Source organism: Spermophilus citellus (assembly GCF_964194105.1).
Source record: "Spermophilus citellus genome assembly, chromosome: 2".
NCBI lineage: Eukaryota > Metazoa > Chordata > Mammalia > Rodentia > Sciuridae > Spermophilus > Spermophilus citellus.
This window is the reverse complement of record NC_138183.1, coordinates 88,675,197-88,693,674: the sequence shown is the minus strand read 5'-3', so window position 1 is coordinate 88,693,674 and position 18,478 is coordinate 88,675,197. Positions and strand designations below refer to the sequence as shown.

At 35.0% G+C, this 18,478-nt stretch overlaps 1 protein-coding gene across 2 annotated transcripts in view; it reads left to right on the top strand.

The window, feature by feature from the left end:
* KIF27 (kinesin family member 27) overlaps positions 1–18,478 on the top strand; it is an 83,631-nt gene that overhangs the window by 40,003 nt on the left and 25,150 nt on the right. For both annotated transcript variants that reach the window (XM_081282705.1, XM_081282706.1), the window contains 4 exons: positions 3,756–3,961; positions 7,048–7,245; positions 14,852–14,968; positions 16,867–17,043. In XM_081282705.1, the coding sequence (XP_081138831.1) occupies positions 3,756–3,961; positions 7,048–7,245; positions 14,852–14,968; positions 16,867–17,043 (698 nt within the window). The remainder of the gene's footprint in view (positions 1–3,755; positions 3,962–7,047; positions 7,246–14,851; positions 14,969–16,866; positions 17,044–18,478) is intronic.

Below are 18,478 nucleotides of genomic sequence, written 5' to 3'. Positions count from 1 at the left end.
TTAGCTGTTTATGTAATTCATTCTCAATGTGTTCTTTCGCTGCTTGAATTTGCTGTCTTGTATCCTCTTTAAGGTTCCATTCCATCTGTCTAAGGTGTTCCTTGAGGTCTTTATATGACCATTTTTCTGATGACTCTAGGTCCTCCTGAATATTTAGGCTGTCCTGCATTGTTTGTACTCCTTGTTTCTTGAAGCTGCTCATGTTGCTTCTTGTTCTGTTTGACTGCTGAGTTACTGTTTACTCCTATAAATTTATTTGATGCTTGGGAGGAAAGGTATTAGAAGGGAAGGGAAGAAGTCACTAAAGAGAATGAGAGTAGGCAGATAGAATTCAAGGAAGGGGGGATAAGAAAAATGAAAAGACAAAAGAAAGAAATAGGAACAATTCCCGGCAGGACCCCCTTCACGGAATTTTGCTTGAAGTTCCTCAGTAGGTAGACTGCCGCTGTTCCAAAGGGTCTTTTTGATCCCGTTACTGTGGAGACATTAGAATCGCTGCTTCCTCGTCGGCGGCCATGTTGGATCCCCTATTTGTTTTAAATTATTAATCATGGGCTGGGATTGTGGCTCAGTGGTAGGGCGCTTGCCTAGCATGGGCGGGACCCGGGTTCGATCCTCAGCACCACATAAAAATAAAGACATTGTGTTGTGTCCATCTACACCTAAAAAGTAAATAAAAATTTCTTTTAACAAAATTATTAATCATCATTGACTTAGTTTTTGTTTTGTATTGGAAATTGAACCCAGGGGTGGTCATCCTCAGGCCTTTTTTTTTTAAATTTTGAGACATGTCTCGATAAGTTGCTTAGGCTGACTGAACTTTGATCCTCCTCCTTCAGCCTTCCGGGTTGCTGGGATTACAGGTTTGTACCAGCTACACATGGCTGGACTTAGTTCATTTTTAATGTTAATTTTTGACATTATAGTTTAGATGGTGGTAATTTTTATTTCTCTAAAAACATGAGGATTTGCTCTTGGGAGCTGTTCTCCTAGGTGAGCCAAGTTTTTAGCTCTTTGTCTCACATTCTGTTTGATTGAGTTAAGTATGGTATCCTCTCCTTGTCCTCCCCCAAATTAGGTTTGCCTTACAAAGGTCAATTTAGACTTTTGATTTTTCTTCCCCAAATACTCAAAGCATCAGCCTTGACCACTTTGAAATTCAGTAGAAAATTAAAAGAATAAAAGACAGTAACGTTTCTTTTCCGTAACTCCAACTATCTGTTCTCATTGGAGAACTGAAGGAAACATTATCTTCATTTTTTTTCAAGCCCAAGAGTGTAATCACAAACTACATACATTAAGATGAGCCTCAAATCTGCTCTCAGCAAGAAGAAAGCTGCTTTCCCACTTGTCTTTCCTTCAAATTTGATTTCTAGATATTGATTCTCCTTTCTTAACCTCTTCTGCTCTGCCAAAGCTTTTCCTTTCCTCATTCCTAGTGACACATGTGTTAGGCATCATCCTTACTCTACCTACCAGATGTTTTGAGTTTGATAATGCTCATTTCTCACAGGCAGGATCAAATGCCATTTGACTCCTCATAGGAATATCTAGGAGTTGATCGAGGGGTTGAATTGCTTTCTCCATCCATAGAGTTTCAGGACAGTGCCTGTGAGAATATTTATCCCTAGAATAAATTATTTTTTTTTCAGGGTTGTTATCTCACCATGTATCTCACTGAACAAGCATGCTTTTCTGCCTGGGATATCTATTTTTGTTGCTTAAAACAGGACACCTAAGTGTACACAGAGTCTTCTTTTTCTTACTCATTAGGACCAAGAACACTTTGGAAAAGCTAGGTGTGGTGGTGCAAGCCTGTAATCTCAGTGACTTGGGAAACTGAGGCAGGAGGATCACAGTTTGAGGCCAGCCTCAGCAACTTAGCAAGACCCTGTCTCAAAAAATACAAAAAGGGATGGGTATGTAGCTCAGTGTTAAAGTGTCCTGAGTTCAAACTCTTAATACCAAACAACAGTTTGAAGCTTTCCTAAAGATCCTCAGAGATAATGACTAGCAAAAGGGTCACGGTGTGCTTACTTTTCAAGTAGCAACTACTACAGCCAGCAATAACAACAGGACATGTATATTGTATTTCATCAGTTCTCATATACTTTTTTCCATATCTTAATATCTGAAATCAGGATGTGTCTTACAGTCAGTGGCAGTTTAGCATTTTATCATTGTATAATTGGCACTGTATTTTTTTTTCTTGATAAAACATTGGTCTGTTGAATGATTGATGAACAATCCAAGATGATTTGTTTAAATGCGCTCTAGTTTTATGTATCCATTTCAGAGTTCCATGGCTTAAACTCAGGTCCTTATACATGCTATGCATACACTTTGCCACTGAGCTATACTCTCAGTCCCCAGTTATATGTATTTTAGTCAGATATTCATAGTTTTAGAGTAAGATAGTTCACTGTGTGTTTAGTTCAGTAATTCCTTTTCATCAAAAATTATAAGATTTTTCATGTAGCAATGTAACAAATTGTATAACAGTGTCATAAACTGTCCCTGGTGATTATTTGTCCCCTGAACTCTAGATTCCTATTTCCTTTTCCATGAGTTTGCCAATTTAGTTCAGAGACAGTTTTCATTTCAGAACAAATCAAAACCAAATGTTTAGAGTCAATACTTGGGCTTAAAATAAAAAGAAATATAGAATTTTCTATATCATGTTTTTATCTTATGTTCTAAATATTCACAAAGTATTTTAAAAGAATTCATCTGTAACAAGTCAGTGTAATCAAAAAGGAGAGAATCTGTCTGCTCTAGATTAAAAGACTCTTTAAGAGACTTAAGAATCAGCTGTATTATAGACCTTGTTTAGATTCTGATTAAAATACACCAGTTATAAAAGACACGTTGAGATAATTGGGGAAGCCTAAATATGAATTAGTAGGTATCAGTATTGTTAGTCATTATTAGTATTGATATGACTTTATGGTTATATCCACATTTCATATAGATGCTTATTGAAATATAAACAAAAGATGATATAACATCTGGGATTGTTTTATATATTAAGCAAATATAACAAAAAAAGACTTAATTGAAGCAACTATGACAGAATGTTGGTAACTCTTGAATCTAAACAATGGGGATTCATTTTATTATTTCTTTTGATACGTTTAAAAATTTTAATGTTTTTGCTGGGCACCATGGTGCACACCTGTAATCCCAGCAGCTTGGGAGGCTGAGGCAGGAGGATCATGAGTTCAAAGCCTGTCTTAGCAAAAGCAAGGCACTAAGCAACTTAGTGAGACCCTGTCTCTAAATAAAATAGGGTTGGGGATATGACTCTGTAGTGAAGGGCCCTCAAGTTCAATCCTTGGTATCCCCCCAAAAAATAAATTTTAATAATGTTTTTAAAAATTCAAGAACACAGATTGTGAGTATCAGGAAGCCAAAGTGTACTGAGCAAGAGGACAAAGTCACTCCAAATATCCTTTTAACTGGATGTTGATGCAAGAAAAACTCAACTGCAAATTCAGAGGATTAGAAATGCCACACTAAAACATAGAACTAGTGAAAAGATTGAATGGCACCAGATGGGAACAATCATTAAGGAACTAATTATTTAAGAGTCTTAGTGGCAAGCTGTGTTTAATAGGAGTGGGTGGGGACAGCTGGATTTTTAATGTGATGCTTAAATGGTAACTCTGCCCAGCTGGAGTTTTAGAATAGAGATTTTTATGTTTTTATGTTTTTTTATGTAATTCATAATTGTTATAACTGTCATTATGGTGAAGGTAACGACGCCAAGTCTGTAAGCAAACAGTATTCTCTGAAAGTAACAAAACTAGAACATGAAGCAGAACAGGCAAAAGTGGAATTAAATGAAACACAAAAGCAGCTACAGGAACTGGAAAACAAAGATCTTTCTGATGTTGCTTTGAAGGTGAAGTTACAGAAAGAGTTCCGTAAAAAGATGGATGCAGCAAAGCTAAGAGTCCAGGTAACTAAGAAACTTTTTAAACTCTTCTTTGCTTAAATAAGAGATTTTTCCTTATTTAAGGATCCTGCTTTGAGGATTCTTGTACCGTGTTAGGAGAGAAGAAAGACATCCAGTTTTTACCAGTAAGAGAAATTGGGTGGCAATTTTCTTTCCCATTGTGCTGTTGATTTACATAATTGACAATCTGAGTAGTTTTTTATTTATTCGAGAAGTGTTTTATTTTAATCTTGGTATCAAAAACCACATGGAGAGAAATAAAGAATAACCAAAGAAATAGTATCCTTTTCTGAAGGACAAAAGATTAAATAATAGTTTAAAATGCATCAGGTGCTTTGTGGACACTCAACAAATGGGAGTTGTTTAAATTATAACTGCATGGTTTAAGAAAGGTTAATAACATTGGATCCTACAATTCAACCTTAATTTTCTAATGCCTGAAATTTATCTGTATTTTCAGAAATGGCTACAGTTAAACTTTTCATTCTAGGACTGATGATGTAACCCAGTGGACTTGACAAATATGTGTAAGACCCTGGATTTTGTCCCTAGCTTAAAAAAAGAAGAAAGAGAGAAATATCTTATTACAGAGATAACATGGATAAGATGATCTATCACTGAGCTACATCCCCCGCCTCCTTTTTATTTTTCATTTTGAGACAGGGTCACTAAGTTACTTAGGGCTTCAGCCACCTGAGTTGCTGGGATTATAGGCATGTGCCATCACATCCAGCCTTTTTCATTTCTTGATCCTTTAAATTAGGGCCATGATATTAAACAAAGTACTCATTTTAACAAGATATTAGGAGAATAAAACAATTACAATTTTTTCTTGTTTTATTATGAAATTTTATTTATAACTTCATAGATTGATATCCTAGCTTTAGTTCTGATTGCAGTTCTTAGTCACTAATAACCAGAATTATTATTTTTCTAAAGCAGTTATGTTTACATCTATAGTTTAAGTATTGTTAATGGATTTAACAAAGATGATTTTTATATTTTCTAATCTCACATAACTAAAATGGTTGAGTTTAAAGATTATAATTAGGGCTCGTGAACTATCATATCTGTTTTTCCTTTTTCTTTGTGTGTATCTTTTTCTGCCAAGGCTGCTGATAAGGAAAGGAAAAGGGAGTTGCAGAACTTAACTTCAGAAGAAATATTTGATACAGTGGAGGACCGAAATAAATATGTAGTTTTAGAAATTTTGTTTCTTTGACATATTTATGCAATGCTGATGAGGAGGAGGATGACTCCTACTGTTTGTTGAGTGTCTATATGTATTTTTTAATAATTATTTAATCCCATTAGGTGGGTATTTTTACCCTCTTTATAAATGAGGAAATTATATTTTAGAAAGATTAAATAATTTACTCAGTCACATAGTAATGATGACTATCAATTTTCAGCAATCTAATCTAATGTGCCATTTTAATCTAATCAATCAGACTAATGTGCCATTTTAAAATATTGAAACACCAATGTTTTTATTGGTATAATGCTGTTGTTTCCATTTTTAAAACTTAAAAAAATTAAATTTTTAATATCTAAATTTTGTATTTTTATGTATTTAGATATATGTAGAGTTATATGTAGCATTAATAGTTTAATGCTAATAAAGGTGCCCTTTTGAATACCTATACAAAAAATAATAGCAACTGTATCTGACTTTTAAATAAGTTTATCAGAATGTATGGTGATATTTTTAATACTTATGAAAAAGATAACCAAAATGTTGGTATTATAATGGACTAGTATTATAGTTACTGTTGATGATAGTGGCAAAGCCAATGTCCAAGTATGGGAAATTGCAAAGGCCTGTGACCTGCAAAGCAATGGTATCTGCAGATTGTTAGTTTTTTGTCTATAATGAGATACGGTCGTGGTGCACCTCTTCCTTCCTCAAGAATGTCTTGTATGAAAATAACACCATTTAGCACTGTGAGTAGCAGTACAGACAATAATCTGTGAACTAGTACTTGTCCACAAACCACATTTTGAGTAGCACTGCTCTAAGCTGCAGTAGCTCTGTGACTACTTAGTTTAATTAAAACAAAATATGCTTATGGTAACAGCTGTTGCTAAAATAAAGAAAATAATTAATTGTGGTCTGCATAATTTACAAATGACCTTTCCATAACTTTTTATGCCATTTAGGAAGTACTTAGTGCAATGCTAAAATACATAATATAAGTGTAATTGTGTTAGTCTGCTTTTCATTGCTCTAAACAAAATACCTCCCAATAACAACTTAGAGGAGGAAAAATGTATTTTGGCTCATGGCTTCAAAGGTTCATTTCTTCGACTCCATACCCCGGACCCAAAGGTGAGGTAGAACATCATGGCAGAAGGGAGTGGCTTTGCTCTATTCCTGGTGGCCAGGAATGGAGTGGGGGGAACGACACATGACCAGGGAAAATTAACACTTTCAGAGAACACCCCCCAAGGACCCACCTCTTCCAATTAGGATGGACTGATTTGGTTACAGCTGTCATTATCTAATCATTTGACCTCTGAACATTCCTGCTTTGATGCAGGAGCTTAGGGGAAACACCTTATATCCAAACCAAAAGAGTTCATTTGTTTGATCAGGGTTAAATTGTAGTCCTGATTTTAATCCAGGTGTTTTATATTAGTAGTGTAAACACTTTGAAAATGTTAGCAAAAATTTGGGGCTGGGGTTGTGGCTTAGTGTTAGAGTGCTCGCCTAGCATGCACGAGGCACTGGGTTCAATCCTCAGCACCACATAAATGTAAAATAAAGATATTGTATCCACCTAAAACATTAAAAAAATATTTAAAAAAATGTTAGCAAAAATTTAATGCTATCTATAGATCAGTTCTAATCATCTGAATTCAGGGATTAGTAATTTAGGCTAACACTGAATATAAAAATAACAGCACAGTAGAATACTATGCAGTCACACAGAAAGAACAAAGACTTGAAAGATAAGTAGCAAAAAAGGGAGGTGAAGAATCGTCTATGGTAGTATACATATGTGTCAATTATATAAAGAGTAAAGAAGTTTTGTTGAGGAATGTGAGAGATGTACTTTTTCATTTTGAAATATTCTGTATTATCTCAGATCTTACAGAAGAAGCAACAGGATAGTAAGAAGTTAGCATCACTGTCAATCCAAAATGAGAAACGTGCTAATGAACTAGAACAGAATATAGATCACATGAAATATCAAAAGGTAAAGCTGCAAAAAAGACTTCGAGAAGAAAATGAAAAAAAGAAGCAACTGGATGCAGAAATTAAGCGGGATCAACAAAAAATCAAAGTAATATTGTCATACATTCCTGCTAAGTGTAATATGAAATGTTAAACGGCTCAGAGCTAACGAAGCCAAGGTCTTGATTCATTTGGCTTGTGAAGTGTCTATCCTTGACCTGTCCTTCACTGCTGTCCTTAATTCACTTTAAAGCTTTGTTCATCTACATAGTAAAACCTATTTATTGAATTCTGAGTACTGTCTTGAAGCCTTTGACTTCACAAAAAAAGGTACAGTGATAAAATTTCTCTTAGTGGGATCTTTAGTTGAGGCTGCCAAAACCATAAATTTATAAAGCTTTGTAATTAATATCATTTGAATAAGATTTCCCATTTTCAATGCTTTGAAGTGCCTTTGCCTTGTTCATGTGGCTACATGGAAAAAATACCAAGTTAAATGGTAGCATTTCATTCATAGTGAGCAGAAGAATGATCAGACTGTAAGCCCAGCAGTTCCATAGAATGGATAACGGGGGAGGAACTGATGGTGTCAGACTGGGCTCTGGACTCAGATTAACATTAGGTTCAAATCCCAGCTCTCTCAGTCCCTGGCTGAGGACTTTATTGAGAAAATCATTCACCCTCTCTGAGTCTTTTATTCTTACAAAAATGACCTTAATCATGCTTGGCTTACAGGGCCTTTTTGAAAAAGAACAACAAACACTTATCTAGCACTATATACTGTGCTGTATTGTGTTGAAATGGTGACCAGCAAACAAGGCTTAAACTATAACTGGAAACTTTACAGATTTTTTTTAAAAATTAAAACTTTATATATTTTTAGAGAAGTTTTAGATTTTCAGAATATTTGAGAGGAAGATTTCCCCTGACTGCACACATATATAATCTTCCCCATTAGCAACACTTCCCAGATTTGTTAGATTTTAACATTGGATATAGCCTTTTTTCATATAATAAAGTCACAAAATCTATGGGAGGGAACTTAAAGAACATTTACTTGTTCTTTTCTAAAAAGCAATTTTATTGAGATATAATTCACATACCATATATTATTAGTTCTTATAAGGTATGGTAAAATATATATGAGTTTATAATTTTAAATGTACAATCTATTGGCATTAATTATATTCACAATGTTATGCATCCATCACCTTTTCTTTTTCCAAAACTTAGAGGTGATCTTGTTTTCCTCCAGCTCCTGAAAACTACTTTTTGTCCGCATGAACTTGCTTTTTCTAGATATTTCATACAAGTGGAATCATATACTATTTCTACTTCTGTGTCTGGTTTATTTCACTTAGCATGTTTTTATGCCATGTTGTAGCATGTATCAGAACTTCATTTCCTTTTATAGTCAAATAATCTTACTTTGCAAAGCTAGGTACAGTGGTGTATATCTGTAGTCCCAGTTACTCAGGAGGCTGAGGCAGGAAGATCTCTTGAGCCCAAGAGTTTGGGGTCAGCCTGGGCAACATAAAAAAATTTTAAAAGTTCATTTTGTGGATATACCACATTTTGTTTATCCATTAATTCATCAATGGACACATGAATTATTTCTACCTTTTGGCTATTATGAATAATGCTACTATGAACATTGTCATACAAATAACTGTTTGAGCCTCTGATTTTGGTTTCTGGATAGATACCTAGGAGTAGAATTTCTGGATCATATGGTAATCCTATGTTTAGCTATTTGGCAAACTGCCAGTGGTTTTCCATAGCAGCAGTAGCATTTTACATTCCTTGTAGCAATGTTTGAAATTTCTAATTTCTCCCTGTCTTCACCAATATTTGTTATTTTCTTACATTTTTTTTAGTCATCCAACTAGGTATGAAGTAGTTATCATACTGTTTTGGGGGGTTTTTTTTTTGGTACTGGGGCACTCGACCACTGAGCCACATTCCCAGCCCTATTTTGTATTTTATTTAGAGACAGGGTCTCACTTAGTTGCTTAGCACCTCACTTTTGCTGAGTCTGGCTTTGAACTCGCAATCCTCCTGCCTCAGCCTACCGAGCTGCTGGGATTACAGGCATGTGCCACTGCACCCAGCTTTATCTTACTGTGAGTTTGATTTACACTTTCCTAATGACTAGTAATGTTGAGCATCTTTTCATTGGTTATTGGCCATCTTCTTTAGAGAAATGTCTATTCATATCCTTTGTCTAACTTTTCAATTGAGTGTGTTTGCCTTTGTTGTTGAGTTGTAGGAATTCTTCTTATATTTTGGACATTAAATTCTATCAGATACATCATTTCCAAATATTTTTTCCCATTTTATAGGTGTAGTTAAACTTTTTTTTTTAAATACTTGAATGTAGCACTTCACTGAACTATATCCCCATCCCTTTTTTTCCCCTTTCTTTACTTTGAGACAGGGTCTCACTAAATTGCCCAAGCTGACCTTGAATTTATGATTCTCCTGCCTCAGTCTCCCAAATGTTGGGATTCCAGGTGTGTGCCACAGTGCCCACCTATTTTTTCTTTCATTGCTTGTGCTTTTGGTGTCATATCTAAGAATTCCTTGCCAAATCCAAGACCATGGATAATTACTCCTACATTTTCTTCTAAGAGTTTTATGACTTTAGGTTGTTCATCTACTTTGGGTCAGTTTTTGTATACGGTATGAAGTAGGGTTCATTCTTTTAATTGTGGAACTCCAGTTGTACCAGTACCATCTGGTGAAGACACTATATTTTCCCTGACAAATGGTCTTGACACACTTATCAAAAATAAGTTTGGGAAATGGGAAGATGTTGGTAGAGGACAAAGTTGGGAGTTATCTAGGTTAAGTCCAGATATCTAATAGATAGCTTTATATGCCTTATTTAAAAATACTATATTTTAACACTGAAAAATTGCTACAAAGGTACATTTCAGGTGCTTTCATAACAAAAAACAAAATTGTAATTATGTGGGGAGATGGATATGTTAATTAGATGACTCTAAATCATTTTGCTATGTATATGTATACATGATGTTGTATACCCTCTGGACAGTTGTCAGTTAAACTCTGACAACTCCCAATTTTTATTTTTAAAAAAATCAATTGGCCATAGATGTGTGGTTTCTAAACTCTGAGTTGTATTCCATTGTCTATATTTCTATGCTCATGCCAGTACCAAACTATTTTGCTTATTACTAAAACTTTATAGTAAGTTTTGAAATTGAGAAATAAACCCTCCATTTTAGCTCTTACTTTTTAAAATACTTTCAGTTCTCTGTAATTTCATATGAATTTGAAGGTCAATTTTTTTTTTATCTTGACAATACCAAGTCTTTTCCAGTGCATGAGCATGGAAGTCTTTCAATTTATGTAGGTCTTCAAAAATTTTTTAGCAATGCCTTATAATTCTCAGTATACCAATCTTTTATCTCCTTAGCTAAATTTCCCCAGATGTTGAGTTCTTTTAGATAATTAAAAGTGAAATTGTTTTTATAATTTCCTTGAATTATTCATTGAGTATTTATATTCAAACAATACAAATCCTTTTCCCTCCTATGTTTTTGTCTTTAACATCTTCGATTTTTCTCCTAAAATCATCCTTCATCCTGTTTTTCCCTCTAAGTATTCTCTCTCTCAACTACCATTCATAACCAGACTTCTTAGATAAGTTGTGTACATTTGTTTCTATTTCTTCTATTCCCATTTTCTTATGTTCTTCAGTCTGGCTTCTGGCCCTACCACCCACTTCAAAACTCTTGAGAAGTTCACTAGTTCTCTCAATGTCACTACAGTTCTTATTTTTAAAAAATATATTAAAAATTTTCTGGGCATGGTGGCACAAGCCTGTAATCTCAGCAGCTCAGGAGGCTGAGGCAGGAAGATCACAAGTTCAAAGCCAGCTTCAGCAAATTAGGGAGGCCCTAAGCAACCCTATCTCAAAATAAAAAAATGAAAGGGCTAGGGATGTAGTTCAGTGAGAAAGTGCCTCTGGATTCAGTACCCAGTACTAAAAGAAAAAAAGAATCAAAAATTTAAAATTTATATATGATAATTGTACATATTTTGAGTGTATAGTGTGGTATTTCAGTATAAATTCCTTATCTTAACACTCAGCTATATCTAGTGCAGTTTTCACCACTCCATCTTGAAATATTTTCTCCTCCTTGTGACATTTTATTCTCCTTATTTTTTCGTCTTTCTTATTGCTTGTCCTTTGTCTTTGCTACTTCATCCTATTCTATCAATTCTGTACATATGGGAGTTCCTCAAAGTTCTTTCCTATGCCCTCTTATCTTTTATATTCTGACCTTGTCTTTTTCTATGGCTGCAATTAAACTCTTGACAACTCTCAATTGAATTCTTAATCCCAGATCTGCCCTTTGAGCTCCAGGTTCATATATCCAATCATTAACGTATTCACTAAGTTGTTTTATAGGGGAATAAATAATTTTCCTTATAACCCCACTATTCCTCTTCCTTGCCCCCTTGATGGGCGACACACTGTAGTTCTTCAGTGTGTTTGTGTTATATATAATCCATTCAGTTGGGTAAGAGTAATTTTAGGAGTCATCATCAACTTTTCCCTTTTCCTTATGACTCACATTCATTGAACTCAAATCCTTGAGTCTGTGCTATCGAATATATCTTCTTTTCATTTTTGTGGTGCATCTTCAAGTATCCTAAATCTGTCCAGTTTCTATTTCTACTGCCAACAGCCTAGGTTCTTTGTTAAAACCCTCCCTCCAATTTGAGGACTAGGCCTTCCTGTCAATCTTGTGGACTTTGGGTTTCAACTCTTCATGTCTCATAGGTTATGCCTTAAACAAGACTTAGCAGTCTCTGAATCCATGTTTGAGGAAAAGAAAAAAAAAACTTTTGTTCAAAGGACATACAGTCTGCTGAAATGCAGCTCTGCATGTAACTTATTTTTAAATTTTTTTTTTGTAATTGTAGATGGACAGAATGCCTTATTTATTTTTATGCAGTGCTAAGGATTGAACCTACTGCCTCACACATGCTAGGCAAGCACTCTGCCACTGAGTTACAGCCTCAGCCCTGTAACTTGCTTTTTACATTCTTCTGTAGGAGCAATTTTATTCTTTCTAGTCACATCTCTAATTATAAATAATCTATTTATGGGGAATACAGGTATTCCAAAACAAGGAACAGACTGCTCCAAATATTCATTGACATTTTCACTGCTTGCTAAAACAGAAAACCTGCTCAGAGTCCTAAAAGATATCTTGCCCTCTGTTTGGTGATAACTTTCCAAGCCTTGTTGTTTGTCCATTTTCTATTTGTGTGACAATTTATAGAGAATACTACTACTTACACATAGGCTCCTATCCATAGAAATGGGAATCCCTGGAATAATGGGTGTTAGTGTGATCTTGGGCATTTTACCTCTGAGCACCCATTTTTTCATCTTCAGTAGAGTTTGTAATAGTCCCTGTCTCATAACATCATTGTGAAGATGAAATGGGAAAATTAGTTAAGTATAATTAAAAAGTCTATCCAGTGCCTATTGCACAGTTATTTTGATTCTGTAACAGGGATTATAATATAAGAAATACACAATAATGTCTGGAGCAACATGTGAGAGAATTAGACCTACTGCAGTATACTTTTAAAGGTTATGTGGATGGCTAGGAATAGTAGAGATTTAACTCCAAGTATAAGGTGCTGTTATTTAAGGTGGCTTTTGCTGGGACTATGAGAGGAGTTAAGTGAACCTAGGTCTAGGGGGAAGGAACTGATGGTAAAGGGGGTTGAAAATTCACTCAATACAACTCAGATGGGCATAGAAAGTTTTTTTGTTTTAGTCTTTAGCAGACCTATCTTCTTTGTGAGCACCCTTTCCCCCCACCATTCTTTGCCTGATAATTGCTGAAAATGTAGTGAGAACTAACCAGATGTCCTGTTTGTTCAGACCTTTACCTGAAAATGTAAACATTTCCTTTAAATAATTCTTAGGTTTCTTGAATAAGAATGTCCAGTCCCTTAACTTCTTCCTCCCTGTGCTTGTCTCATCAAGATAGCATCCAGTGTTTGTGGAAGTTGAGTGTGGATTTCTTTGATTGCATCCCATAGAGTTGAGGCATGTGACTGGCTAGAATCTGCTCTCTTTTGTTCCCTTAACCCTACATAACCTGCTGACCCCTGATGATTAGGCCCAGGGCTGGAATAATTCATAGGCTGGTCTGTCTGCCATTTTAGAGTATGGAAGTGTTTAGGCTTTATATCATCTCCCCTAGAATATAAACTCTTGTTGAGGCTATAGGGTCTTCTGTCTAGTTTGCTACTCCAGGGGCCTGGGTTTATTCTTAGTTTGGGGACCTATTCCCCATAATGACTAGCAGGCACTGGCCTCTCAACTCACTATTTATGCCACATGACACCAAGGAGACTAATTTTTCCTAACCACATATTTATGCTGTCTCAGTGAGGCTGGGAAATCCCACATGGGTGTAGAGCCTCTGCACTGTCATATTTCTCTCTCCCACATGAGTTTAGGGTCCTTTTATGATAATCTTTACTTATCACTCCCTTTCTGGGCCAAAATGAGAGGACATTTGAGACACAGATCTTTATTACTCTTTTCTTCTTTCTGCCATCCCCAGGGTTGAAAAGTGCTAGTTTATCCTTTTACAAACTGAAGATTAAACCCAGGGCCTTGCACAATCTAGGCAAGTGTTCTACCACTGAATTACATACCTAGTCCTTTATAAATTTTGTTTTGGAACAGGGGCTTGCTAAGTTGCCCAGGCTGGCCTTGAACTTGCAATCCTCTTTACTTAGCCTCCTGAGCAGCTGGTATAACAGGTATGTGCCACTGGAAGCAGCTGAAAGTCCTTTTAAAAACATTATTGGAGTAAATAGACATAAAACAGTACTGTCAAACTGCTATCCATAAGTCTCTAAACACCTACTTTCAGTTTCTCTGTTAATCTATCATGGACCAATAACAAACAGTATGCAGACTGGGCTGTTTACCATGGCCACCTCTTTGGTTCCTGCCAGGCTTTAGTGGTGGACTGCAACAGCATCTCTGAATCCAAGGAAGGATCATGAACATTGGGCTTCTTGACTTGGCCCTTAAGATGTGGATGGAAACTAAAGGAATTTGGAAAATGCACTTCACCAGGCCCATGATCTGTCTTGCAAGGCTATTCTTATTCTGAAGACTCTGATTTTTTAGCATCTTGCATATTACTTTTCTTTTGTACTTCTACTGTAATAAATTCTAATATGCTCACAGCAGACAGCTGTCTTGGGTAGACTAACTGTGGAGGTCATGAGCTTAGAAAGGCAAGGAGAAGAGCACATTAATAAATTTTAGACTTACCTTTGTTATGCTAATCCTCATAAAGAATGGGGGGAAATGCTGAGTTCTGTTACTAAACCCTGATTTTTGCAGTTAGATTTTATTGCCTCAGTAAAAGCTAAAATTATTTTCTTTTCAAATAGCCCCACTATCTCATTTTCTCTCCTTTTGCAATTAGGAAAGTAAATGTTAAGAAAATCACTCTTGGGCTGGGGTATATCTCAGTGGTAATGTATATACATAAGCATGTGCAAGACCCTGGGTTCAAACCCCAGCATCAACAGAAAAAAACTAAAAAAGAAAGAAAAAGAAAATTATCATCTGCATATTTAATGATAATGAGGTAGTAAAAGTGGTAAGGTTTTAAAAAGTTCTTTCTTTACAGGAACTACAGTTAAAAACAGAACAGGAAGAAAGTCTAAAACTGAAAGTTGAGGACTTTGATGCATTTCACTTGAAAAGGAGAAAAGTTTGTTCTTTTGGAAGTATAGACCAACTCCAGGTTTGTCATTTCTATTTAGTGTTTCTAGTTTCCATTCATTTTCTTTTTTTTTTTTTTTTTTTTTTTTGGTATGGGGATGATTTGAACTCAGGAGCACTTAACCACTGAGCTACATCCTCAGCCCTTTTTTGTATTTTATGTAAAGACAGCAACTCACTGAGTTGCTCAAGGCCTCTCTAAGTTGCTGAGCTAGCTTTGAACTCTTGATTCTCCTACCTCAGTTTCCTGAGCCACTGGGATTACAGGCATGCACCACTGTGCCCGGCTCTATTCAAGTTTGATGATTATCTAAATAGTGGCAAAAAGTAGTGGACTGTGAGTAAATCTTCAAATTCTAGGGGTTTTTGCCACTTGGGTGGGTGCAAAATTTCTAATATTTCTTCTGAAATTTCTGTTATTAAAATTATTTTCTCATTCAGAAATGTACTATATTTTTACTTCAATAGAATGGGGTTTATTTGAATTTTGTGGAAGGTGAACATGAAATCCATGTTCACTAGATTTGTTCCCCTATAATCAGGTATATTTCTAAAACTCAGAGCTTTCCTTTTAAACAATACTAAATTGTGTGAATACTATATGTAATATATAAAGAACTATTTTTTAGTGCCATATTTTAAAAATAAACAATCATAATCCATAAGTTAACTTCAAAGTTCAAAGAAACTGAAAATTTTATTTAAGAAAAATAATGTACTTTAGAATTGTAATTATACCCAAAATGCAACTATGTCCTTCTTAATTTTGAAAAAATTATTCTCTTTTCCTAAATTTTATGTATTTTTTTAATATTTATTTTTTAGTTATAGGTGGACACAATGTCTTTATTTTATTTGTATGTGGTGCTGGGGATCAAACCCAGTGTCTCACGCATGGTAGGCGAGTACTCTACCTCTCTGAGCCACAGACCCAACCCTATTTTGTTTTAATAGTGCTATTTAGGGCATGGATGTATTCCCCGTGCCTCCTTTTCATCCAGAAATGTCTTCAACCATAATCTTTTGGGTTTTTCTCTTACTGGATGGAGCTTACAAAGGATTTTTTTACTCATCTTTTAAATTTATTATGGTGGAGATATATATACATACATATATATGTGTATATTCATATATATATACGTATAAATGTATGTATGTATATATATATATATATATATATATATATATATATATATATACACCTCTGCAATAGAAAAAGATTCCTAGTGTGGATTTTTTTTTGTTTGTTTTTGGTGGTACTGGGGTTGAACCCAGGGGCACTTTACCACTGAGCTATATCCCCAGCCCTTTCTTTAAATTTTATTTTGAGGGCTGGGGATGTGGCTCAAGCGGTAGCGCGCTCGCCTGGCATGCATGTGGCCCGGGTTCGATCCTCAGCACCACATACCAACAAAGATGTTGTGTCCGCCGAGAACTAAAAAATAAATATTAAGAAAAAATTCTCTCTCTCTCTCTCCTCTCTCACTCTCTCTTTAAAAAAAAAAATAAATAAATAAATAAATTTTATTTTGAGACAGGGTCTGAGTTGCTGAGTCTGGCCTCAAACTTGTGATTCACCCACCTGCTTTAGCCTTTCAAGTCACAGGAATTTCAGGAGTGCACCACCACACCCACCTCCCAGTGTGTTCTTAATCTAAGTAAAGGATTTTGTCTGCCCTTTGTTTTTTAGGCTAAAATATCCCAGACTTTTTAAGATGTCTAGAGAATAAATTTTAATTTCTTATAAAACAATTCAGCAACATGTTAACTAGAACCACTTACTTCTTCAGGAACATGAGTTACTGACAGCCTTCAGTATGCATTTCAGAGGTTTCAGCAATCTGAAATTACATTATCCTATGATTTTTATGGAAAAAGGAAAAAATAAATGATAACATTATCTTTGTAATTTCAATCTAGAATTTGGATGAACAAAAGAAATGGTTAGATGAAGAAGTAGAGAAAGTTCTGAACCAACGCCAAGTATTAGAAGAGCTGGAAGAAGACTTAAAGAAACGGGAAGCCATAGTTTCTAAGAAGGAGGCCCTACTACAAGAGAAGAGCCTCCTGGAAAATAAGAAGTTGAGATCTAGTCAGGTATTCTATTTAATTTGTTTTTCTGGTTCTAGGATTCTTTTTCTCTAAGAGGTAAATCATACCATTGTAAAGTTGGAAACCAAAATAAATTATTCTTATTTTCAGTGTAGTTTGCTACTACTTATCCAAATGACCTTCACCAAAATATGTTGCAATTTTGGAGTAAAATGTTCAATGTTATTTGAAAATCTGATTTATCATTAACTTTTTTATTGTAGTAAAATAATACTAAACATGAAATTTACTATTTTAACCACTTTTAAGTATACAGTTCAGTGGTATTAATTATATCTTCAATGTTGTAGGACCATCATCACTATTTCCAAAATTTAATTCTCCCAAACAGCAGTTCTGTAACCATTAAGTTCACCTCCAGTCCCTGGTAATCTCTATTAGTAGCTTTAGTGGATGTTTTAAATAAAGCATACCATTTGATGTTTGATAGCGAACTTTAATAATTTGGAAAAACAGTCTTGAAATCTCTAGTTGCTACTACTACCCAAAGTTAGGGTTTTGCAAGTTTCCTATAAAAGAAAGATTTTGTATAATGAAGATTTATTTACTTTTTTAATTTATAAAGATTTTGAGGACCTTTATAAAAAATTTTCCTGCAGGACTTGGATTTTATAAGCTAGTTAAGTAGTTTTATTAATGAATTTGCCTCCGTTTCAACTTTGAATGATTGCAGGACCAGAACTATTTTTTTTAACCTACTGATACATATTTTTAACAATAGCATTTTTAAATGAAGGTGGCTTGCCCAGACCTGAAGAAGACCTATTACCTTTACCTCCAGTTAGTTTTGGGTCTGGGGTCAGTCTACACACTGACTCATGAAACAGACTTCCTCTATTAGACTTCCTTTCAGTGAGCATCTAGGCCAGTAGGATATGAGTTGTTGGTGGTGTTTAACCTCTCCACATTGATATAAGAGGTTAGTAATGGGGACCTGTACTTACCTCTGCTTAGTGCTCCATTTCCCAGTCTATGTTGAAATAGCTTTTAGCCTCAGGCCACTCAACACAAGATTAGGGTGGCTCTTCCAGCCAGCCTGCTTGTTTGTACTATATCCAAGTAACTTGCTAAACCTGGCTTTCAGGGTCAAATTGTAAAATCTATTTCTCCAAACATGAAAATAATAGGGAAAGATTAACAAATTAAAATCTCAGGTGAGTAATGGAAGAAAATTACTTGGCTTTTTATGATATGTTCTGTACCACAAAAGAGAAGGGAAATTTAAAAAGGAGAAAGAAAATATTTTCCCTAAAATAAGTTTACTTCACAAATGAAAACATCTATTTTCTATTTTCAGTGAGATGTAATATTTAGGAAGCAAGAACATTCTGAGATAAGTAGGAAGTATAATAAATGAAAGCCACAATAAAGTAAAACAAAAATTTTTAAATTTGTTTTAATGAAACAGAAGAGAAACTTG